We start from the raw sequence: 24,656 nt of genomic DNA, 5'->3' as shown, positions 1-24,656 counted from the left end.
TAAAATGTGGAAGCTTTGAAATATTTATAAACTGCTACAGCCTTAGGAGTAGGTTATAGTGCAAGTTAGATTACAATTCTAACTTTGAATATTTTAACTTTTATTTACTTCATAATTATTGATATCACATTTCATGTGTGCAATTCTTCCATTTTTAAATGGATTTATGTTTTTTTTTTCCCACTTCTTCTGTAACAGATTGTCAAGATTCTCAACTCCTACACCCCTATCGATGATTTTGAGAAGAGGGTGGCACCATCATTTGTACGCAAAGTACAGGTGAGAAAATTCCACATACTACTACAGTATGACACATCTGATCTTACAGTTTAGACAAAATTCAGTTGTGGGTAACCAGGATATAATTAAGGAACATGAGGTGTCTGGAAAAATAAACAATAGCTGATCTCTTCTTTCACTGCTGATAGTATGAAAAATTCCAGAAAGACAAAAGGATTACAAATGAGTCATCTTTTTAACTCATTTAGTTGCAAGTAGATAATCAATGCAAGACTCTCATCCAGCTGTTTCAGGAATGATCCTAGAGAATTAGCTTCAACAGTGCTTTTGGGCAGTTTGTGTCTTATCATCATCTTATCAGTCTTATCATCATTCTATACATTACACTTCTATATGTGTTAAATCAGATTTTACAGAGGTGTAATGGGTTTTTATTAGGCACTAGTCATGTAATAACAGAATTCCAGGTACTTACCTCAGAAGTTTTATGGGTTTTAGAATATTCCAGGACTAGAAAAGTTAGTACAATACATTATATTTAAAAGTATTTTCAATGCTCGTAATTTATCACTTCAGGATTAACTTGCTTCCCATATGGCCTATGAAAATTGGAATAGTTTTCATTACAATAGATCAGTGTAGTTCAGTCTATTAACTTCATACTCTTCTGTTATAAATAAGCATTTTGGTGGCATTGCAAAACCACAGTATTTCAGGCTGGAATGTGCCAACGCTGCTGTTGTAAATATAAAGTATCTTAATATCCTAGAATAATGTTGTTTTCCTAACCTTCTCTTTCCTTTATTCCTAGTCTTTACTGCAGGGTCGTGAAGGCACATCTCAACTCATGCTGGACACCAAGTATCGCTTCCAGGTCACTTTCCCATTCAGCCCCTCCCCACAGGCCCTGGAGATGATCCAGATTCCCAGCAGTCTTAAACTGGGCTTTTTAACCAGAATCTGATGGCTGTAAACCAGCAGACCTGTATAACCCAGTAATGGATCTCTCTGCTTTTGTGCAAAAAAAAAAGCTTATTTTTTTTAGCCTCAAAGACACAGGTTTTTAAATTACAAAACCATATTATTAATGTATTGAAAATGTTTGGAAAGCAGCTTAAGTATGTAATGAAGTTTAAATCTTCTTTTTCTTGCTCTCCAATCAATGTTTTAGACTTTTCACCTTCAGGTCATTAACAAGTATTTTAAGCGTGTCTTTTAAAATTTGAACAAAAGTAAACCCATACACTGCCTTTTTCAAACAGAATGTCTTGGTGTTAATATTACTAATCACAGTGGTATTTAAATTAGTAAAGGGTCCTAGGTTACGTTTTTAAAATCTCTACTGGTTATTATCCTCATTACCAGAGCTTTACTAATGCAGAGGAATGGTTTAGTCAGCTAAATAATGTATGAAGACCTTGGCTTTTTAACCCAGCTTCCATTAATGTATTATTTATTATCTTTATACTGTATTGATCATGATTCTGATGTTTAATGAACTACTTCCTTAATGAGAATTGTTTCATGGCCTGCTTTATATTTAGTATTACACCCAGCATTACACACAAAAACAAGAACTTTTGATCATAATCATTTAACGAAATCTAATAAATTTGTATATTATAACCATTAAGATATTTCATTTTACAGAGACTATAGGGATCTAATTATATAACTTATCCATGTATGTAGTTTTTCTGTGTTGAAAATGTTGTAAAAAGTGGGCTGTTACTGCTGAGAGCTGGTTATATCTTCAAAGGAGATTTAATGTGTCATGTTATTTTCACTGCAAAGAAGTTAAACTGTGAATTGTTACATTCACAATTTTGCACTTTTAATAGCACATTTTACAGTTATGCACAATTGTACACATTTTGTATATATAGAATGTACTTATTACCTTTATTCACTGTGCACCATGTGTTACATGTCTTAATGGGAGATCCACAAAACGTATCAGTGTAAACATTTCACCTTGTGGCAGAGAAAACCACACCTGTCATATGTAGTTGGAATATTTTCCAAACACTGTTGATCCTTTATAAAAAGTCTGGATATATTCTTTAGGGCCTAGCTTGTGTTCTGCTAAATCTTTTTAAAGCAGCAGTTAAACTGAAACAACACGCATTATCCCTCAGAGTCAGTGCTTGATCAGAAAACAACCTGTTGCATATTACCTTTTTACTAGTGCCTCAACTGCTACAGTTCCACTTTGGTTCAAATGCTTTTCTGCAACATATTTGGTCTGATAACTCTACATAAATGTGGAATTTTCTACAATAATTTTGCAGAATATAATCTTTTTGTGTCAGAACATTGATTTTCTCATCATGGTGTATTATGAAAAACTCTTCTCTGTGATATAAATGTCTTTCCCATTATCATCCTTGTTTTTTTTTTTTAGCTTTTCTTTGGAAAGTCTTATCAATTTAAAAATGAATGTGTTTTAATAAAGATGTACTGAACTATTTTCTGTGAGATGGTTTTAATAGTTTGTGCTTTTGCCAATTCTTGTGCCTTAATATTTTTAACTGGTTGGAATGTGATTTTTTTGTCTAGGTACATTTTGACAAAAGCTACAGAACAAAATCCAGTCATGATCCAATTCTTCCTAAACACAGTTGATTTTGTTTTAGCAATTGTAAGCTATTACAAAACTTAAATGTCATTTCCATGGTGTTTATAGAATACTTTATAAGCTTACTATTGAACTTTTAAATATGTATGCTGTTTTTTTACTAGAATGTAAAAAATACATAAAATTGTATTCTTGTATAGATAAAATGGCAATTGTGTCAAACTTTTCTTAATGACATTTCCTCTCTCTATATATAAGATGTAAGCCATATACTGTATAAGGCACTTCAGCTCCAAGCAGCAGGTGTTGCCAATGTGTAGCCAGATCTTTAATACCCTCTAAGTAGCTTACAAGTCAGTCCTTCACACTCAATTCTCTTTACCCCCTGCACATAAAACGCAGCCTCTGTAAAGACGCAAAGAGTTCTCCTCGGACAAGGTATTATTTCTTCTTTTAAACCATAAAAGCTAGTTTTTCAGAGCTCTTGATATCCGATTTCAAATTGTACCAGTTCTGCTTTGCTCATAATACTGATGAGATAAATCTGGATCTTGGTTGTACTTTTGTACAGTATATTTTCAGAAGTCGTTTTTTAATTCTACATTAGTTGTTCGATGGTGGATGATTGTGGTAATTGTAATTACGAAAACTATTTAAAATCGTTTTTTCAATTAAAAACTGCAACCTATTATGATTTATTGTTGATTTGCAGTCTGCTATGACTAAATGTGATTACATTTTGAAGTGTTTGCTTTGTGTTTGAAAATATTTTTTTATGTGTAATTCTCTTGTTGGAATATAAGATGTCTTATTTTATACAATGAAACATGCATGCTAACGTATATTCTGGAAACGTACCAGAAGAGTTTCCAAATTATAGAGCAGAAGGTAGTTTATGAGGTAAAATAGTTTTCGATCTTCACGCGTACTATGTACAATACCTCGTTACTCCTTACTCCCTTAGACACTTGTCTGATTTATTTATGCAATTCAGCATCTCATGACTTTACATTCCTGTGAGCGCCCTGTTCAGTAGTATATAAACATCCCAGTCGTGTTTTAAATGTTTACTTAGAAAGGCACTGCTGATGCATAGTTTGTAAGCTGCGGTGTAATTCCCCGAAATAGATTTACTGCTACCTTTTGCTTGTATTCCTGGCCCTTGATCTGGATCAAACCTTTGGAAGGGATTTATTCTCTGATTATCCTGCAACAGCTATCGGTTTCCGTGACTGAAGACTCGGCTCAAGAGTAACAGAGGACAGGGATACATGAAAAGAATGTAAAATAACTGGGTTCTCTTTTTCATTCACGTTTCATTGACAGGCGTGAGAGTTTCCAGGATGTGTGACCAAACGTTTCTCGCCATCAACTTCGGGCCATGTGACAAATGTCAAAAGACAAAGCCCCTGATGAATATATACATCCAATCGGAGCCGATCAACTACTGCGCGCTCTGCGTGGAGCTGGTACGCTTTTCTTGTACGGACCTGCTCTCCCGCAGCCTATTCAATTCTGTCAGTGTGACAGCCATTTGCTTTAGAGGTCCCTGACTTTAGTTTTTCACGAAACATTTTACGTGTGTTTGCTCTAAACCTAATGTCCCAGCCCACTACTTCCCTTCTACGGACCCTCTCACATTTTTAGCTAGAACATAGGGAAGTTACCACAAGGGACCGACTGAAACTACAGGCAAAGGAATGTGCTGCACGCTTTACAGAGACATGGCAGTCTCTCTCCCATTAATGAAGACTTCTGGATTTCACATGGCTTGCCTGCCAGAGGGACCTTCCACGGCTTCCCACAGGAAGTCGTTACTGATTGTAAATTCGGTGGTTTGCAGTATCACTCTGTTGGTGATGCCATTTTGCTTTGAAAGATTTTCATTTATGTAATGTTAATGGACTGTAATTGTTTTCTCACCAGTACTCTACATACTGTACAACTGACCTATGAAAGGAAGTTCCTTAGGAACGATGTATTAATAATACATGAGACCATTTTATTTTTCTTAAAGTTGTGTGTATTTCCCAGGGCAAAAAGCCGTCTTTCCTTAGTTCTACAAGTGCAGAGCCCGCTCTGAAAGAGCTTTCCTGCAGACACTGCTGTCAGACTAATCAAATACAGCAGCAGCGCTCCATAGACTGAGCGCTAACGCTTATCAATCTTATTCAACTGTCCAGAGTGCTTGCGCCTGACAGCTGACACATGCCTTTGAGCTGCCCTAAACAGAGTTAAAATACCAGATGACCGTAATGGCTGCCACTTGTTCCTGTGGTGATAATAAAAAGGATACCATTATCTTCTCCTTCGAGCTTCAGAGTTGCCGTGTAACTTTGGCAACATAGTGAAGCTACCAAAACTTGCATAGATCGTTCTTTTCTTTTAATGTTTACTACTATGAAAGAAAGAATAACGACAGACCTCTATATTTTAGCTGATTCTGAAACGGCATACACGCGGATCGAGGGTAACAGCGAAGAAAACGGAGGGCTGTGTGTTTTTTAAACATGATAACGAAAATGTTTGCAAATCTGGTCCGGGTGGACGACTGTGATATTTTCGTAAGGGTGGACGAGGTAGATGGAAAACGCACAATCTTAAGTGAAAGTAACGCAACAGCATTCCCCTTATTTCTACATTAAACATAATGTACCAAAACACTACGGATAGCTTTAGGAGCCTAGAAAGAGCATCTCCCCGGTGACGTCAGTGCAGCTGCATCAGCTGCGAGTCCTGGGCTGAGGCTGTAGTCAGTCACAACACTACTGAAGCCAACAAAACATCTCTGTTTTTCACCCCCTTCCCCCCGCTGTGCTCACCCGAAGATGGCTACCGAGGGGCTGCAGGAGAGTGAGACCCTGGCATCCTTGAAAAACGAGTCGGAGACCCTGAAGTCAAAGCTGGAAGAGGAGAGAGCCAAGCTGCACGATGTTGAACGTGAGTGCCGGGGATGAGAGGGGCCTCTTAGAAATCACAACATCCACCCCTCTGCTTCCCGAGATCATGGAGGTAGCCTGAGGGAATGAACCGCTTTTCTGACATTAGATTAAAAGACAAAACGCAACCTCGGCTGAGACTGTGTCACGGCTGTGTTTCTAGCACATACGTCAATGGCTAATAAGGTGTTTGTTCATCGAGTAATAGAATATTTATTTTCCAAATGCGAATTACGGTATGCATTTACTCTGTAATTATACAGTGTATATGCTGCAAGGACATCGTTTGAATATCATTAGTGCGTATGAACAAATAATAACACCCTGTTTTCTGATGGATATAGCGCTGAAATGAATTTGCAGTGCCAAACAGACTCTATTAAATTAGCTCAGTTAAGGCAGTTTGGTCGTGTGCGTGCTACAGTATATTGTATTGCTTTCAGGTGCAGAAATACCTTCGCTTTCCCGTCTGTGTACATACACGGCAATTTGGGGGGCTTTCGTAAAACGTATATTACACTATGTATAAAACACTCCGCCCCGATGAGATTTTTAAACTATTTAAAATCCATTTTCATCTAAAAAATAAGGAATTGTCTCATCAAAGTGTACAGCGCGTCTTGCTGCGTTTTGACCTAGGTGTTTTTTTCTGTCACGTTAGAAATAGGGTCACATTTAAACCACCTTTACTTGCATTTTTTGAGTTTTGCAATAGCGATGTTAGGAATGACAGAAGACCATTTTGAGCAGGAAGCTCCCGAGCCAGGTCTGTTTTTAAAAGTACTGCTTCGCCCGCAGTACACCAGGTGGCGGACCGGGTGGAGGCGCTGGGTCAGTTTGTGATGAAGACCAGGCGGACCCTGAAGGGCCACGGAAACAAAGTGCTGTGCATGGACTGGTGCAAAGACAAGAGGAGGATCGTGAGCTCTTCCCAGGTGAGGAATCGGGGCTGCGGGTGGCCAGATATAAGCGGAACTGCCCGGAAATTAACCTGAGGGATGTTATGTCTTCAACCGCTAACCTGAGCAAATTTCCGCAGTTTAAATCATTCAAGAATAAAGTATGTGAAAATACAAAAAAGGATCTATTACCCAATTTCCGGTACCTCACATATTTCAATCAGCTTGTGTAGCCACTTTTGAGACCCATTGAGACGTCACTGTCCATGGTCCTGATCTTTTTATTTTTATTCAAAATTGAACTTAATCACTCTTGGCCTATTTTAGGAAAATAGTATGTGGCCAGAAAGAGAAGGCAATTGTGATTTCTTCTGATGGTGGTGGAAACCTTTGTTTTCTTTTCCTCTGGTTCATAAAAAGTATTGATGATGGAAAACACAGAGAACAGGTAAATGAGAATGATCATGGGTTTTTTTTTGGGGGGGGGGGGTTGCCCCAAAGGTCAAGTGTTACAATGAAAACAAGCATTACAATTTTATATTGAAAATTACACCAATACATGTTACAGTTCATATAGTTATTGAAAGCTCAGCAGTGGCTGTAATAATGTTGGGTGGCTCTGTTGTTGAGAAGGATGGCATTTATAAAATAAAAAATCTAGTATTCACTGAAATACTATTATGTATACTGTATAACTATATAGTATTATCTCATATGATATAGGATTATGTCAAAATAGAGTAGTGAAACACAGATGTTTCTTATAGTATTTAAAATATTCACAGGCTTATCTTTTTGTCTCAGAGGGTGAAAGTTTTATTTGTCACCCATGTCACCTATGTGATTTATTAAAAAGTTAAAATTCTCATGCGTGCAGTTTTCCTGCTGAAGCACAGAAATGATTTGCTAATGCAAAGCAGGAGCGAAGATGCTGAATTTGCACTAAACCATCTTGCTTTAGGGAGAGCTTTTTTCTCGAGTCAATAAGATGAGCACAGCGGTTAGTACAAAGAATGTAGCGGAGCTGCAAACCCATTTAGTACAGACTATAAATTGATGGTGATTTGAAATGGAAGTAACGCAGGCTTTTGAATGATAAATATTGCATGAAAACAGTGGGGACATCTTGAACACTGGCGAGGGCTGCTTCCATTTATAAAAAACGTGAAGAAGAAAGAAGCTAAAGAAATGTGTGTTTTCCCAGTTGTGCAAAAGAGCAACACGTTCACAGGGATTACAGTACGTCGATTGCTAACACTAGCAATAAAAGCTCATTTATTTCAAGTGAATCGATAAAACTATCCATCCATTTTCTAGCTGCTTTATCCAATACAGGGTCTGGGAGAGCTGGAGCTTTTCCCACCAAGCTAGAGGTGCAGGGCAGGGTACATCCTAGACAGGGCGCCAGTCCATCACAGTGCACAGACACAAACACACACTCTCAACCAGGGCCAGTTTTCCCAGAAGCCAGTTAAGATACCAGAATGTTTTGTGGGAGGAAACCAGAGCACCTAGAGGAAACCCATATGAGTATGGGGAGAACATACAGTACTTGCACACATTCTGCACTTTGTATTGAACCTTAATTGTTCCAGAACTATTCAGATAAAGAGTTATCTGGCTGAAGTGTATTAACCCTGTGCTCCATGTTGATTCTTAATAATAAAAATATGTCTTTTGGGGGATTATGTGTATCAGCACCAGTATGTTTTTGAGACCACATTTTCAAACATTATTCTAGTTTGAATATAATTTTCCAACATATTTCACTAATGAAGCCCAACAGTGATATTTGTTTTATTTTGTCACAGGATGGAAAAGTAATTGTATGGGATGCTTTCACAACCAACAAGGTAGTATGGATTTATTCTATTATAATGAAGTTGCTGTGGGTGAGAGGAGAGAAAGTATGAGCTGAGAACTCTATGTGGTTTTATAGATTTCATTATGACAAAATGCTGCACCTTACAACAAAAACTTAGCAATTCCTCTACCCATTTCTGATGCTCATTTCCTTCTGATGAAAAGCAGGACCGGCAAAAACATAGCTCTTCTGCAAATATAATCAAACTTTCCTCTAATGGTTTTCCAAGTGGTTACTACATTCCAACACTAATGTATCAGCTGAAGATTAGCGTTTTTTTTATCTTTAGATGAACAACATCTAAAGATAAATGTTGCTCAGATTATGTTCGGTATACTGTATATACCTAGATATTATGAATAGAATGGTATAACTTTGTATCAGATTTAAGCTTGTCACTTCCTGATACTTTTTATGAGATAATCCATCCATTTTCTAAACACTTTATACAATTCAGGGTCGCAGGGGAGCCAGAGCCTACACCGACAAGCAACATGCACAAGGTGGGATAAACCCTGGACGGGACACCAGTCCATGGCAGGGTACACCCAGACACAATCACGCGCACACTCACACCAGGGCCAACTTCACAGAACCCAATTAACCAGCAAGTCTTTGGACTGGGGGAGGAAAGTGGAGCATCTGGATCATACAAACTCTGCAATGTGAGCACTCCAGGAATTGGGGCCCAGTGCTGCAAGGCAGCAATGCTAACCACTGCACCACCGTGCCAACCTCTCTGAATATTAAACTGTACGATTACAAATGTGATCTGACATTAGTGAAACATCCCTATTTGTAAGGATTCCACAATAAACTTAGAACCCGCCAGCTCCTCATTTATCCTTTGAGCATCTGTGCATCAGGAGGTTGCAGCAGTAAAACTGCCCTCTGCAGTTCTGTTGTACCATCCCAAAGTGTGCATTGGTGGCTGCTTTATTTGCTGTGATGTCTGTTTTCTTGTGAAGCAGGTTTTAAATCTGCCTGTGAGTTTGAAGAATTGTACTGTTGGAATGACTTATTTGTTCTCTGACCAGTGTGTGGGTAGCTTGAAATCCATGATCATAGTGTCTGTGTTCCAGGAACATGCAGTCACCATGCCATGCACCTGGGTAATGGCTTGTGCGTATGCACCCTCTGGCTGTGCAGTAGCCTGTGGGTAAGTCACCTCTTTTCTTAGTTTCCAGTGCAGCAGTACCTTTGCAGTTGGGATATTTCCTGTTACAGGTCTGTTAGAACTCCATTCATTGGCTTGTATTGAAAAGAATCTTCTTTTTGTATGTGATCCCAATTTTCTCAACAGCTTCTGCTAGTGAAATCAAGAATGCGTTTCTTGTTTTTGTCTCTGAGTTTGCATTCTTCCTCGAACAGTTACGCACCTGAGCTTCGTGGCATATTTAGTCTTCATAACTGATGACAGCAGAGCAAATAGAAAGAGAAAGGTATTCACTATCTAGTCACTGCTTATAAAGCAGTTTGCTGGAAATAAAAGCTCAGTAAAAACACCCTAAAATGATCATTGGGGTATGTGCCCTATAGAATTGAGTAGGTAGGATTATAGAAGCACATAATTAAAAGTAAATGAGTGGAGCCCCTTCAACCTAGTCTAGTTTGCATGGTTTCAAGTTGCTAATTAATCCCAGGTTTTCTTCCAGCTTTTCCTTGAATGAACCTATAGAATCAGTTTCATAACATGGCTGTGCAACTTGTTCCAGGCACCACCACCTTTTTGAAACGATTTGCTTCTTTTTCTCAGTTCCATTTTCTCTTGCTTCGGAAACATTCTACTGTGCTAATGTTGTAACAGCTACAGCTCACAGGTCACACTAACTCTTCCTTAACCCTTGTCTTCCCAGAGGTTTGGACAACAAGTGTTCAGTGTATCCACTGACCTTTGACAAGAATGAGAACATGGCTTCAAAGAAGAAGTCTGTGGCAATGCACACCAACTACTTGTCAGCCTGCAGCTTCACCAACTCTGACATGCAGGTAGGAGCATGACAGCAGCCAAGGTACAGAGTATGAGAAGACTACAATGCTACGCAAAATTGTGCAACATGTGGCTTCAGCAGCTGGTTGAGGATTTTAGAAGAATGTATGAAAGACATAAAGGAAAATGAATAAGGCACAGTGGTCTTGAAATAAAATGAAAAGCAACTGTCCTTTCATGTACTCAATCCATCACCCACAGAAGAGGTGGCTTGAGTCACACAGTGGGCTGATTCTTAACAACACCAACGCACAACATCAGGTATCGACTGACAGCAAACAGCTTAGAGCTGAAAACAATACAAAGAACTAGGTTTAGTGATCTTGAAACACCCCCTCTTTACTAGACCACATCTGTGTGCTTAGTTACATTTCCCTATGTAAACCCAAGGCTATAAGAGGAAATGATCAAGAACTTATGAGAATACCCCCTCATGTAATTTTCTAACCTAATTATAAATGTCTAATTGAGAAATGTTAGTGCTTCCTCTTAGAATCTATAATTAGTTGAAAGAAAAACCCTTTCTGAAGATTAACACTTGCTGGGTTTTTCAGCCCACTAATTTGTGATGAGTTGGACTTACTAAACATTTACATTTTTTAACGTACTACAAACTACAGAAGTCAAGCATTAATATATATATATACTCAGTCTTAATGACATATGACATTATTTATTGTTTTAATTAAAGAACAGTCTGAGAAGCCTGGAGAATCTTCCATGAAAATCAGAATTGGAATCAATCTTTGACTTCTAAGGTCACCTTGTTTTAAGCTCTATTAATGACACATATATAGTAATATTGAGCAATATTTCTAGATGGCCTCTTTTGAAGATAGAACAATTACTCTATGTTAAAAATATCTCTTTTTTAGTGGGAGCTCCAGATTGTTTCAAGCCTAATATTGTCTATTGACCAAGAAAAGCCAAAGAGAAATTGTGCCCTACTTTTCTTTGGCTTGATCACAGCAGTTGTCATGACCAATACCATAGGCCACTGGTTTGGACAGTGAGAGTTTGATTTAACTAATTGAGATGGAAGGGGTTCAATTAATGGAAGTTGAATCCTTTTGTGCTGAAAAAAATGAGTCATGCCTCATGAAACCTAGGACATCCTTTTTATTAATGAGTCCTTTAGTGGATTGCTGTGGAGACCCTTTTTCTGTCTATTTTTAAAAAGCTTCACTGGCAGGTCAAGTTTTGTTTGTGGACGAAGGCTTTTTTACTCTTAAATGTGTATAGAGATCAGAAGACACATGTATAGAAGATGTGGCAAATTTCCTTTCTCGGTCAGACCTGCCAGTCAGGAAGTAGTGAAGTAGTGAGATCTTTCAAAAACTGCTGATTAAACAGAAAGAATAAGAGAGAAATATCAGGCCATTTTCCTTCGTGGTGCTTTGAAGCCTCTTGGTCACATGCTCGAGATGTGGGTCTTATTAGTCATGGCTCGTTTAGCAATGCTTGTGTGTAATGGGATATCAGCCCTGCAAAGCCAGGCCTGCCACCACAAGCTCCCCATGTCATACCAGCACTGAAGGACATGGGCAAAGGGTGATGGGAACATGTGTCAGCCTGACATGCAGATGGATAGTGTGAAACCAGAACAAAGGCTCCAGGCAGTTATTTATTAAATCTGGAGCAGCAAAGCACAGGCTGAAACAGCCTCTGTCATTTGTGGCATCTTGAATGGATGTGAAGTTAGGGGGATTCGTCCAGTGTAAACGAGTGCTTTTAATTAAATGAACTAAAGCACTTTCCATGGTGTGATTAACACTCAGTCTTTCCTTGGGTCATCTTACTTCATGCACTGTAGGCTCTCTTTATCTTTTCACACTGGAGGGGCACCACTGAGCTCACCATCCACTGAGATGCAGTCTGTTCTCTTGCTCGCTGATGGCTGGGACTGTGTATTGAATGATAAGACATTTGTCACAAGGGCAAACGAAAAAAAAAAATAATGCAAATGAAATGAACACACCAGATCATCCATTTAAGCTTATGCCCAGAGCGCTCGCCACTTCACATACAAAATTTCAAATAAATCTAAATGTAAATCCTTGTAGTACCATTTCCCAGTGATGTTAGTTGTAGGTTATTTCACCTTTGCAAACCTCCTTTCACCTCTTAGTTAATTCAGAACACATTCCAACATATGAAAGAATAGTTTTCCCCTTTATGAAGAAGCCTTTGTAACAGTGTGGTGCAAAAAAACGTCAGCTCAGAAGCTGCTTTTGTGGTTTAGTATCTGCATTGTTGCTTGTGATCACAAGAGGGCAGTATCTATATTTCTAACATTTAATATACAGTAGCAGGAATATTCCTTGCATTTATATAGTTTTTGTCATCCTAAAGTATCATAATGATCTTGACATGTAGGAGTGGACTCACCCTGGGTGACTCACAGAAGTCATTATGCCCCAGCAGCCCCACTACACAGAAGATCAGTGCCATGAGATGTTTACAGTATATAGTGAAGTAGACCTTGGTTTAACATCTCACTCGGACAGCACCCACCACAGCAGTGTCCCTTGTCACTATATTGTGTCATTGGTTTGGAAATTCCAAGTCCAGGGGAAGAGTACCTAATGGTCTGTTATATGAAATGATTTAATATCAATGCATATAATATTAATCTCTGATATTTTGCCAAATTTCAAAACACAAATGTTTGATTTTTGGCAAAATACTTTTACACTTGTTGGGGTAGTAAAGACTGCATGACTGTATAATTGAACCCATGAACCCTTCACTCTCGGGAAGATAAAAAAAAACAAATGTATAAATACCAGAAAACCCTTTACCCACTTCCTAATTTTGATTTTTTAAGATTTTGGGAGAGGTGGAAGACTGGAATAGGTTTTAAATTCTATTTTCCTCTGCGCTTCTTGTGATTGTTTTGTTAAATCTTTATTATGCAGCGTTTAAAATCTTTTAAATCCAAGCTTTTCTGTCCAGTCAGCTGTAAGTTCCTGTGGCGGGTGGAAGGGCTAGTGGACGAGGTGTGACTGGGCCCCCTGTGTGTCTCCTCAGATCCTGACAGCCAGTGGAGATGGCACCTGTGCTCTGTGGGACGTGGAGAGTGGACAGCTGCTCCAGAGTTTCCACGGCCACGCCGCCGATGTGCTCTGTCTGGACCTGGCGCCATCAGAGACGGGCAACACCTTCGTGTCCGGGGTGAGGGAGAGCCGCCCGTTTCACAGCATCAGAGCACTCATCTCCACTTTTTGAATATCAGCCACACGAACACTCTCTTTACTTTCTTTACTGTTGACCGTTTTTACCTTGATTCCTGGGCTGCCCCGTTCACAGACTGCTGTCTTTTTTTTAAGCACTCCAGTGCGGTAGTTTGACATGTTTGTGAAGATGTTAATCAGTGTCTCTAAATGAGGGAGTGGGCAGTTCTGGTCCTGGAGGGACGATGTGTCTTCAGGTTTTCACTCCAGCTCATCTCTTAACAACTTAAGCCAACTCATTATTAGCTCGATTTAACAGCTTCTCCCAGCTCTTCAGTTGCTGCAGCTTTGACACAGCACCCCCTCCAGGAACAGGCTTGCCCTCTCCTGCTCTAAATTGTCACCCTGGGTGCTTGTGTGTGTGCCGTCTAGTGGACTGACTTCCCTTTTAAGCTCATGCCCTGTGCTGACAGAGCAGGCACCACGTTGTCCAGAATGAGCATCTTCCTGATAAGGGCTGGACAAAGATGATGGGAGTACTGGCCAGCTGTGACTTGTTTTGATGACCTGTCTTGCTGCAGGGTTGTGATAAGAAGGCCATGGTCTGGGACCTGCGCTCTGGACAGTGCATCCAGTCCTTCGAAACACACGAGTCTGACATCAACAGCGTCAGGTGAGTGTGCCATTTTATTACACCATTTTTCGGAATGGATTTGCTGATCATTAACTTGCACTAACGTTCCGCCTTTCACCTGAAAACGCAGAACAGAGGAGCAAAGCCATCTTAATCTTGACTGTTTTTTCTCTCAGTTGTCGATATCCTGTGTTTGCCTTTAGTCAGTTAAAACCATCTAAAGTTAAGATTAGTAATTATTTATTGCTTCATTTCAGATACTATCCCAGTGGAGATGCATTTGCATCAGGTTCTGATGATGCTACTGTAAGTGTTTAAGAGCCTGATTATTTTTAATCAATTCATCGCAGAACTATTTATTTTTAGTCTTGTTCATGTAATAGCAAAATGTTTCCATTTTCAGATCATGTTGTAGAAATTATTTTTAAAACCATGTTTAAATAGTAGTTTTTGTATTTATACTATGTAAAAGGGGAATTGTTTTTTAACTAGTTTTTTTTTTCTATTTTATTTTTTTCCCAAAAACAAATTTAGCAAATATAACAAGATAATCATATTCCCAACCACACTCCTAACCCATTCCCCTCAGAGGTGCTCATCTTTTTCTACCTAAGGACACCCAAAATACCATCAAACCACTACAATGAATCTCCAGGCCAATAATTTACCTTAAAGAGATGTACAGTATATAAGTCTATTGGTTTGACATCAAACTGAGGATTGTGTGTGTATTTGTGGTGGAAGATGTAAAAGCCTGAAGATGGTAATTCATTATTTGTAAAAGTATCAACATAGGTTTTACTGAATCCCAGAAACGCTCTCATGTTTTGTAATGTTTTTTTAGTGTCGTCTGTACGATCTTCGAGCAGACAGAGAAGTAGCAATTTACTCCAAAGAAAGCATCATTTTTGGAGCTTCAAGCGTGGACTTTTCACTTAGTGGTAAGTATGCTTGACAGAGTCAGTAGGTACTGCAGGGAATTTAGTAGATAAGCACAACAGTGCTACCTCTCAGTTATTGCATTTTGTATACAAGTAGTATTTATATAAAAACAACTATTTTGTGTGTGTATGTATCCATTTCTAAATTCTTTATCCAATTCAGAGTCGCAGGGGAGTCAGAGCTTATCACAGCAAACAACAGGCACAAGGCAGGAATAGACACCAGTCCATCACAGGGTACACACAGATACAGACAAAAACACGCACATACTCACACATACTCACACCTATGGCCAATTTCCCAGCCGCCAATTAACCTTTTTGGACTGTGGGAGCAAACTAGAGCATCCAGCGCCAGTACAGTATGTTTTTGGACTGTGGGAGGAAACCAGAGCACCCAGTGAAAACACAAAGTCCACACAGATAGCACCCCAGCGCTGGAACTGAACCCAGAGCCTCAGCACTGCGAGGCTGCAGTGTTGACCACTGCATGGAGGAGTGTTAGCCTCCATTCCAATTACCATGCATGTTCCTACATGGATTATTACCATACTGTTGCTACTGGATTTACAGGTTCCAAAATCCTTTCTCAATTAATAATGTTCTTGTGCACATGTCTCAGTCACAAGAAGCATGTAAGCGGCAATTTGTTGTTGAGACGGGGAAAATATGGAATAGAAACATTGCTGTACTTCAGTGTCAGACACTGGAAAAAAAATTACAAGATAAACATCTCGATATGACAGGTCCCAACAGCTGAGTAGTCCCCAGGCCTGGGAGGGTATGCATTGAACTCCTTTTGAAAAGTGCTTATCTGTCTGCATGATTAGAGCAAAGCGTTTGATAGACACATTACTGCTACCGAAGTGCATTCCTTTCCAGTATATTATACATTACGTGATACCAGCAGTGTCTAAGATGACTTTCAATAATGTTTAAGAGCTTATCTGATGAGAAAGAAATATATCAAACCAGCAGGACAGCCAGAAAGAGCATTTGATATATCAACAGGGGATCATCTTTCTCATTGTCTAATCTGGAATTCCAGCCTTGATGCAGTTAAATAGATACTGTAGCTTCTAAACATTCCATGTACCAATATTCTCAGAAGGCTTTGAAATTCTTAAAAATAGATCATCCGTGTCGTCAGAATTGTTTTCCAATACATAAAGACACGTATCACATATGTGTTATCCCTGCTGGTTGTGTCTCAGATCAAGAGGCTGATGTGTGATAGCTTGCATCTCCAAACACACAATAGCTCATATGCAAGCACATTTAACAGAAAATATACCAAGTAATTATTGTCATATTTTTAATTGGAGAATAGACTATATTGATAACATAGGAAAAGACTGCTACTTTTAAATATTTATTGTGTGATGATGTGTTTATAGGTTAATGAATACTTTTTGTTTTCGTATGTTTTATTAGAGCTTTGTCAATAGTTTCTGAGAACATTCTACCATATAATTAGGTCTGGTACTATTCACCATTCATGTATTCAGTGAGCATAAAATTCTGCAAAAAAATACAGTACCTAAGAGGAGTTTGTTTATTTGCTTGTTTTAACCTGCTTAACTTGCCCAAAACATGTGAGAGCTTAGCAATTAAAAGAATGCTTTTCACCTCTGTAAAATAATAACACAGCTGCAATGTATGAAGTCTTGCTAATTAGTGTTTTTTCAAAAAATCTGGGCACTCAATAACCATCACTCTGCCCCTCTTTTTTTAAACTGTCTTTACTGTTTTACACTTTATTTAGACAGATCATAAATCAAAGAATAACATAAAGAAACAAACGAGGGTTTTCACAGTATCTGGTAATTACCATAATATTAGTACTCCTTTTTTCAAAGGCTAAAAAGACACATCTCTTCCTGTGTGACTAAATTCATTTAATATCGATGTGAGTCAGCTTTAATTTTAGCGTTAATCCACTCACATGTGCACAGACAAAATAAATTGTTAATAAATAATCAATTATAAATGTAAATGGAGAAAGTCCCCTCCCTCTTGTCACACTGAGACAGTAACAGGAAGGTGCCAAATATAGCGTAAGATGACTAATTAATCTAATTAACCTTGAAAGATGAGTGTTAATACCCTAAACCTTAAGGAATAAAAACAATTCCTGACTAGATAAGAGTTCTGAAATGTCATTATAGTCTGATATTGTATTCAAAGGTTTAATTTATGTGGCTCTTTGGGAAATTATTATATAGAATAACAGGGGAATTCCTGCAGAGTACTGTAAATGTCATATTTTTTTTCAGTTTGGCATTTAAAAAAGGTCCTAACATTATTCTGTTTACTGTAATGTTTAATGGGGTTTAACAAAAATACTGTAAGTAAAAATGCTTAAAACAGAATAGTTTTATAAAAGGACAGGTCAATTGCATCCTAACAGAAGAAACGTTACAAATGAGAGTAGGTCTTTCAGCCCATCTTGTCAGTTTAGTAGTTAGTAGATACGTGATTGATCTGAGGATCTCATTCAGGTGTTTCATCACGGACGCTAGACTATCAGCTTATACAGCAAGACTGGAAGTACTATTTCATGCTCCCACAACCCTTTGCATAACAAAGGGCTCTTGTTCTCGGTTTTTAATGTGCTTCCACTTAAAAATGACACTTCTCCTCTGGTTTGTGTTTCACAGTTGATTCAGAAGACATCCACTGGGTTGAATTGTCAATGCCTTTGAGGATTTGGATACTTAATATAAACCTGATTCATGCCACAGCTTGTATTAGTGCCAATCCACTGTGTGTATACAATTTTATAAACTAAAGTATAAAATATTCTTAGTATTTAATACCTTAAGTATTATATATGGAGACATCATCTCTTGCCTGTAGCATTGATTAAAGTATCTTCATGCATTCTGAGCCACACTCAACCCAGTGCACTCTTAAAAGGGAAAAAATAAGGGGAAATGTATCTTAATCTATAATATGCAACTGACCTCAGGACCTTTGAGCTTATCTTTCTTCTATTCTTTGTTCCCAGGACGTCTGCTGTTTGCAGGATACAATGATTACACTATTAATGTCTGGGATGTCCTGAAGGGCACCAGGGTCTCCATTCTCTTTGGTCATGAGAATCGGGTTAGCACATTGCGAGTTTCACCGGATGGCACAGCCTTCTGCTCTGGATCATGGGATCATACTCTGAGGGTAAGTGGGGGGTTTCCAGATTCGCATCTGCAGCAACTAGGCTGCTGGGAATTCCACTATGGAATAAAAGAGAACCATATTTTAGCAACAGCAATAGCAGAGTTCAACAAGTTTCATGGAGTAGTGCTGTAATTCTGCTTTCAGAAGGGAAGTAGGAAGGTGGAGCATCATCATGGTATAATGAGATTTCAGGTTTCAGAAGCAGGTGGCTTGGTTGCGCAGTGGTTAGCATTGCTGCCTCTCAGTGCCATGGTTCCCTGTTCAATCCGGACCTGGGGTGCTATCTACATGGCTTTGTATGTCCTTCCCGTGTTTGTGTGGGTTACTTCCAGGTGCTTTGGTTTCTTCCCATAGTCCGATGATAGTCCCTTACTGGTAGGTTAATTGGCTTCTGGGGAAAAATTCTCCCTAGGTGAAGGTGTGTGTCTGTCAGTCTTCCCTGAAATGTATATTGGTGTCCTGTTCAGGGTGTACCCTGCCTTGTGGCCACTGCTTGCTGGGATAGGCTCCGGTTCCAAGAGACCTTAATTGGAAGATGTGATTACAAAATAAATGGACATGCTAGAATGGAACTTTAAAATGTCTTATTGATACCAAGTGCAAAACTTTGTCTTCTTTTTTTTACAGATCTGGGCTTAAAGTTTATGTGAGACCTCACTACAAATGAGAATCTGGGTTCCTTGAATTCTACATTTGTTAATCAGGATGCACACTTAACTCTACATTATCTCAACTGAGGCTTCTTTTCCTTCAGACAGCTTCAAACAGCTGAGAAGGATTTGTTTTGTAGGAAAATACCAGAATAGTAATTTAACCATTAGTGTAAATTCCGCGTACTGACAACATACTGTATAGATAGAATAAGTAGATATATAGGTATATTGTACCTTGTCAGATATTTCCTTCTGTTGGCAAGGGTCTGAAGTCAAGGACCTCTTACTACTTTGAATTTCTGAATGTCAATGATTGTAACAGTGTCAGTCCTCAATTTTTAGCTGTATTCCAAATAATGTCCTTTGGATTAAGAAAACATGAAATTCTGATTAGCTTTGGAATTCTAGTTTTGTTGCAATCCTGTTAAAGTTACTGATCTCAAATTCTCCTTTATTTAAATTACAGCTAAAATAACCTACTAGGATAGGGTTGACATAACAGTTGTCTGTGAAGTACTGGTTGGTTTGAACTGTCCTAACAACCTGACTGTTACCGATGCTTTGTGGCCTAAAAGATCCTATTGCTTTTTGTAGTCAAAGAAGAAACATAACAGTCTTGAACTCTGCAGGCAATTGCATTTAAAGATTGTTTTGTTTTACATGAAGAGTGTCAAAGAACCCTGGTTTCCATACATCACCTGTTTTCATATCTCATCCTGTTCTTAACCTTAAAATTTAAAACTGCTGCACAGGGTGGTTATAAAGCTTTACAGTTACCTGACTACTGTACCTGTCTGCATCCATTCATTCAGTGTGCATGAGGTTCATGTGAGTGTACAGATTAGATCAAGGACATGTGAATGGCAGGGGGGAGAAATGTTATCAATTTCTGAGATACAGACAACTATCACAGAGGAACTCTTCATGGTGCCGATAATTGCAAAACTCTGCTGTATTGGCAACTTAGAAATCTCAAGAAGCACTATAGGATAATCAGGTTCATTCACAAAGTTCTTCCTATAAAGGACAGAAGATATCCTAATATCCAGATCCTACCCAAACGTAAGATGTGACTGTACCAAACTGAATATAGCTTTGGGTTATGTCATTCTTATCATGTCCATTTCACTCGTTTCTGTGCATCTGTGGTCTGGTTGGAATAACAAGGATAACAGTAGTACTACACCTGCAAAAATCTTTTGCTGTACCGTAGACTGCACTGCACCATAAAGCACCATATGGCTTGTAAGAATATTGCTTGAAAACTAAGCAATGCAACTTTTATTATGTTTTTTTTGTTTTATTTTTTGTTTCTATTTTAGGGAAGGTGAATAATAATAGATGCAGAGTGGATGTAATATTTATAACTTGACAGGACAATGTTAATACTATAAGCGGTAAAGTTGGTGGAATCCGTCTTGGGGTGCTATAGTTCAGAATGTGCATCCAACATTTCCTGACTGATGAAGGCATTAATGCAATGTTAAAGATAAGGACAGCAAAGGGCAAATTCAAATTAATTTTTCCTGGAATGAAAGTGTTGGGGTTGTCTATTTTTCATCTTCCACGGGGAAGAGCAAATGAGGGTTACTGCTTTATCATGTATATTGCAATTAATCTTACTTTTCTTTCAATCAAATGAACTGGCTAGAAACAAAAATGACCACAGTAGGGAATGCTCTGTCTTTGTGTTTTCACTGTACCCGTCATGCACTCTTTGGTTGTTGTGACAGCATGCTTAAAGAAGGTATGTATCCCACTCTTAGGAAAACTGTGGTCATCAAACCTGTTATGATTTTTTTAACAGCTCCTTTATATACATAACAGCTTATTACATTTTTCAGGAGATCAAAACAATGTAAGGATTTGCCTGAATGTAATTTTGCCTTGCTCACGTTTGTCAGGAAGAATGAAAGCAGAATTTCTGTTCACCCATTTTATTATTGACCTCCAGTTCTGTTCTGGCCTGCTACAGAGTTCAGGTGTTGCGTGAGGTGTAAGAGTGATGTGGTTTGCCTAGAATCTGTTGCACTATAAACTTAGGATACTGTTATTCTCAATCGATAAAATGTACAATAGGATTTAGTTGTCCTATAAAAGCATTTCTGTAAAAGCATTTACAGTATTGTTTTCTGTAATCTGTCCAGTTTTCTGTAATCGTTTTGTGTATATATTTAACGGATTCACTGCTGGGACTGCTGTACACTGACTTTTGCCCAAATGTAATAAATAGAGTTTTAAATATTGTTACACATTTGTATGATTTTCTCTTTTTTACTGTTGAAGTAAATTCTGCAAATCATTTGTGAGTTTTTCCTTACTTTTAATTCCAATATCACTTGAAAGTAGCAATAATAAACCAAACCTAAACAGAAATGTACAGTATGGTCTAAAAATGTCATAGCTTTAACGTATTTACTGCAGTTAAATTTATCTGTTATTCTTAAAATACTGTAGATCTCTAACTTAAGCTTAAGGATACATTTTTTGTGGATTTGGTTTTGTTTCTTAGTATTTTCAATTTAAATATTTTATTTCTATTAGGTGTTTTTATCAAAATCCTAATAAAAAAGAAAGAACAAAGCCGACTGCATTGGGAGTTGAAATGTTTTGCACTTAAGTTTAAAATTCATGTAAGGAATCAGGTATACAACAGATATTTAATCATTGGGTGTTAATGTATTGAGAAAGTACATTTCCATAATTCAGGAACATGCTTTATTTGTTGCAGACTCAAAGTAAAAGAATAAAGACTAAATCATATTGACATATGTGCTATACTGTAGTTAAAGTAGATCAGCTGAATTTGCTGGAATAACAAATTAAAAACAGTAGCCCAAACCATCTGTTTTTATTGACAGCTGGAAAAAACAACAGAATTCCAGTTGAAGGCAGCATACTTCTGTCAAGTTGGTGCCTGCACTTACTGTAGGTTGGCATAGTTACAAAGAGCAACACACTGGTTCATTAATTTAACACAAGATTGAAAAGGGGGAATTCATTCTGATAAATCATGATGGTGTCAATAGTGTAGGATATTCAGCTGTGAACAGATTTAAAACATGATCAAGAACAGGACCAAAACATTAGTCAAAACGATCAGGAAGTATTCTCATAACAAACATTTTTGCTGGACTTTCTGAGACCAAAATACACCATTTAGCTGACTATAAAGTGTTTTAGTGATGCTATGTATGTTTTTTTGACCATGGAGCTATTCTCTGCATCTTTTCAGATTTGTTTGATCATACCTTTACTGTACTGTGAGTCATTTTCTTCAGAAACGTGTTTAATGAAAAATATTTTTTAATTAAGAGACTTATCTATTTTGATTATTTAAATTAAGAGAGTAATCAGTTTTGATGATCCAGTTTTCATCAAAAGTGGCAAGATGGCCATGATATTTCTGTGCAACACAACTGAATCACTGAGCTGCTTTATTCCTTCTCATTATTTCTTTCCTTCTCATTCATTTCAAATTCTATATATAGATTACATGCTTTATTTCACTTCCTGTTTCACTATTTGCTCTGTAAAAACAGGTGCATCGAAGGACAGCAGTAATGGCTCAGATAATCAAGGAATTTACAAAGTCTGAAGATGGATAGACAGCTCAGCAAGCTGTACAAAGCATTGTGCCATAAAAATACTGTGTAAGGAAAGCATTTCAGAAAATTTGCTTCTATTTGTTGTTTTAAGAGTACTTCAAATTAATAATTTTTAAAGCATGAAGAAAACGTCCCAATAAAATTTGTTTCCAAGGTTGTACTCCCTGTTCACTCACGACTGCACAGCAAGACACAGCAACAACCGCATCATTAAGTTTGCAGATGACACCACTATAATAGGACTGATCAGTGATGATGACGAGTCCACTTACAGGGATGAAGTCGTACAGCTGCTTAGGTGGTGTCATAGCAATAACCTGGACTTGAACGTAAAGAAAACGAAAGGGCTAATAGTGGACTTTCGGAGACACAGGCCACACACTCACAATTGATGGAACGGAAGTGGAAACAGTCACCAGCTTTAGGTTTTTGGGAATTCACATCTCTAAAGATCTAACCTGGACTGTGAACACTGACTCTATCATGAAGAAGGCTCAGCAGCGCCTTTATTTCTTGAGGTGCCTCAAGCGATGGGGGATGCCAATACATGTGTTGGTGAACTTCTACCGCTGCACTTCTCTTCGTGAGAAAGAAAGGCACTGCAGAGAATGGTCAATATGGCCCAGAAGATCATCAGCTGCGGTCTCACCGAGATTAAACAGCTCTATGAGGACCGCTGCCATGGTAGAATTCTGGCCATCACAGAGGACAGTCACCACCCCGGGCATGAGCTCTTCACCCCACTGCCCTCAGGCAAGAGATATAAGAGCATACGGACACTTACCACTAGATTCTTCAATAGCTTCTATCCACAAGCAGTGAGATTGGCGAACACATTTAGCCATCCCCCTCGGACCACACCTACACCATCACCATCTACCTCATTATGATTTCTTATCTATTGCACATCTCCAGTCATTGTTTACACGTCTGTATTGTTTACATTCAAACAGTCTACATGTTTACTTGTACATTGTCTATTGTTTGTTTGTATATTGTCTTGATGCACTGTTTGCACTTTGTTTTGTTTTTTACACTTGTTTTACAATCGAGAGACTTTCTGTAAGTAAGAATTCCATTGTACCAGTACCAGTTACATATGGCAATAAAGTTCAAGTTCAAGTTCAATTTCTGCTTGAAAAGTTAATCATGTTTGATCTAGGCAATAAAAACATATATGATACAGCAAGCAGACTGATGTTTGGTGTTCAGAGGCAGCGAATTTGATTTTGTGCTCAAAGCATCAGTGGGTATTCAAACTACAGATAAGCTTCTTGAAAGAAACTCAGGGGCATTCATTTGGAAAGTCCAGTGATGTCAATATGGCTCTGGCAAAAAACGTCTACCTGGAAAAGGAGTATGAAGTAATTTACTTTGATCTGAGGCTCACTAAACTCTTTTAGCTGGAGAAACCCCCAGTTTAAGATTAAACAGAAAAAGCATGTAATATCATACTTCAACTATCACACAATGCTGAGCAATAAATATAAGCATCTGTATGGCAAGACTGAAATAAATTAATCAGAACTTTTCTACTAATGAGAATAAAATGGATTTTTCACAATGAGAATTTTCTTGCCACTGATTATATCTTTATAATATATTTATTATGTAATATAAATTATTTATAATATAGTGATTATGTGTTTTTTGGCAGTCACCTGGGATAGCTCTAAAGACCCTCCTGATCTCATCCTCACTCAGACTCTGAGTTGAGAACTGACTCAACTGAAAAAAAAAAGATTTAAAGTGAAACACAAGCTCAGAAAAACCAGAATGGACCTGCTGACCCAATTGTCTTTAAAAATACAGGCTAGAGTCTGTCCACAAATCAGTACTATATGTTTGGATGGTCAATGTGTCATCTGGAAAGCATGTATGGACCACAAGAGAGAGAAGAAAATTTGGTTCACTACAGACAGTTCCCAAAGACACATACATCAAGATGTGATCACATTTT

The 24,656-nt window shown here is 38.1% G+C and overlaps 2 protein-coding genes across 2 annotated transcripts in view; both read left to right on the top strand.

The window, feature by feature from the left end:
• The window catches only part of myo5c (myosin VC), a 29,132-nt gene extending 26,521 nt beyond the window's left edge, over nt 1–2,611 (top strand). Inside the window, exons 40-41 of the mRNA XM_088921433.1 lie at nt 199–279; nt 1,052–2,611. Coding sequence (XP_088777559.1) covers nt 199–279; nt 1,052–1,204 — 234 coding nt within the window. The 3' untranslated portion in view covers nt 1,205–2,611. The remainder of the gene's footprint in view (nt 1–198; nt 280–1,051) is intronic.
• A 1,550-nt stretch (nt 2,612–4,161) lies between these two features.
• On the top strand, nt 4,162–21,336 carry gnb5b (guanine nucleotide binding protein (G protein), beta 5b). Its single transcript, XM_088921431.1, has 12 exons — nt 4,162–4,287; nt 5,647–5,758; nt 6,556–6,692; nt 8,468–8,509; nt 9,603–9,679; nt 10,377–10,509; nt 13,541–13,684; nt 14,265–14,356; nt 14,575–14,623; nt 15,162–15,258; nt 18,269–18,435; nt 19,063–21,336. The coding sequence occupies exons 1-12, from the start codon at nt 4,162–4,164 to the stop codon at nt 19,072–19,074; spliced, it is 1,188 nt and encodes a 395-aa protein (XP_088777557.1). The 3' UTR covers nt 19,075–21,336.
• Nucleotides 21,337–24,656: the final 3,320 nt, after the last annotated feature.

Source organism: Atractosteus spatula, chromosome 7, assembly GCF_055471065.1.
Source record: "Atractosteus spatula isolate fAtrSpa1 chromosome 7, fAtrSpa1.hap1, whole genome shotgun sequence".
NCBI classification, from domain to species: Eukaryota; Metazoa; Chordata; class Actinopteri; order Semionotiformes; family Lepisosteidae; genus Atractosteus; species Atractosteus spatula.
This window is presented reverse-complemented; position numbering and strand designations above follow the sequence as displayed.

Coding starts and splice junctions, on each gene's coding strand:
- gnb5b (XM_088921431.1), top strand. CDS start 4,162: ATGTGTGACCAAACGTTTCTCGCCATCAACTTCGGGCCATGTGACAAA. Junction 5,759..6,555: donor CAAGCTGCACGATGTTGAAC/GTGAGTGCCGGG, acceptor CTTCGCCCGCAG/TACACCAGGTGGCGGACCGG. Junction 8,510..9,602: donor ATGCTTTCACAACCAACAAG/GTAGTATGGATT, acceptor TCTGTGTTCCAG/GAACATGCAGTCACCATGCC.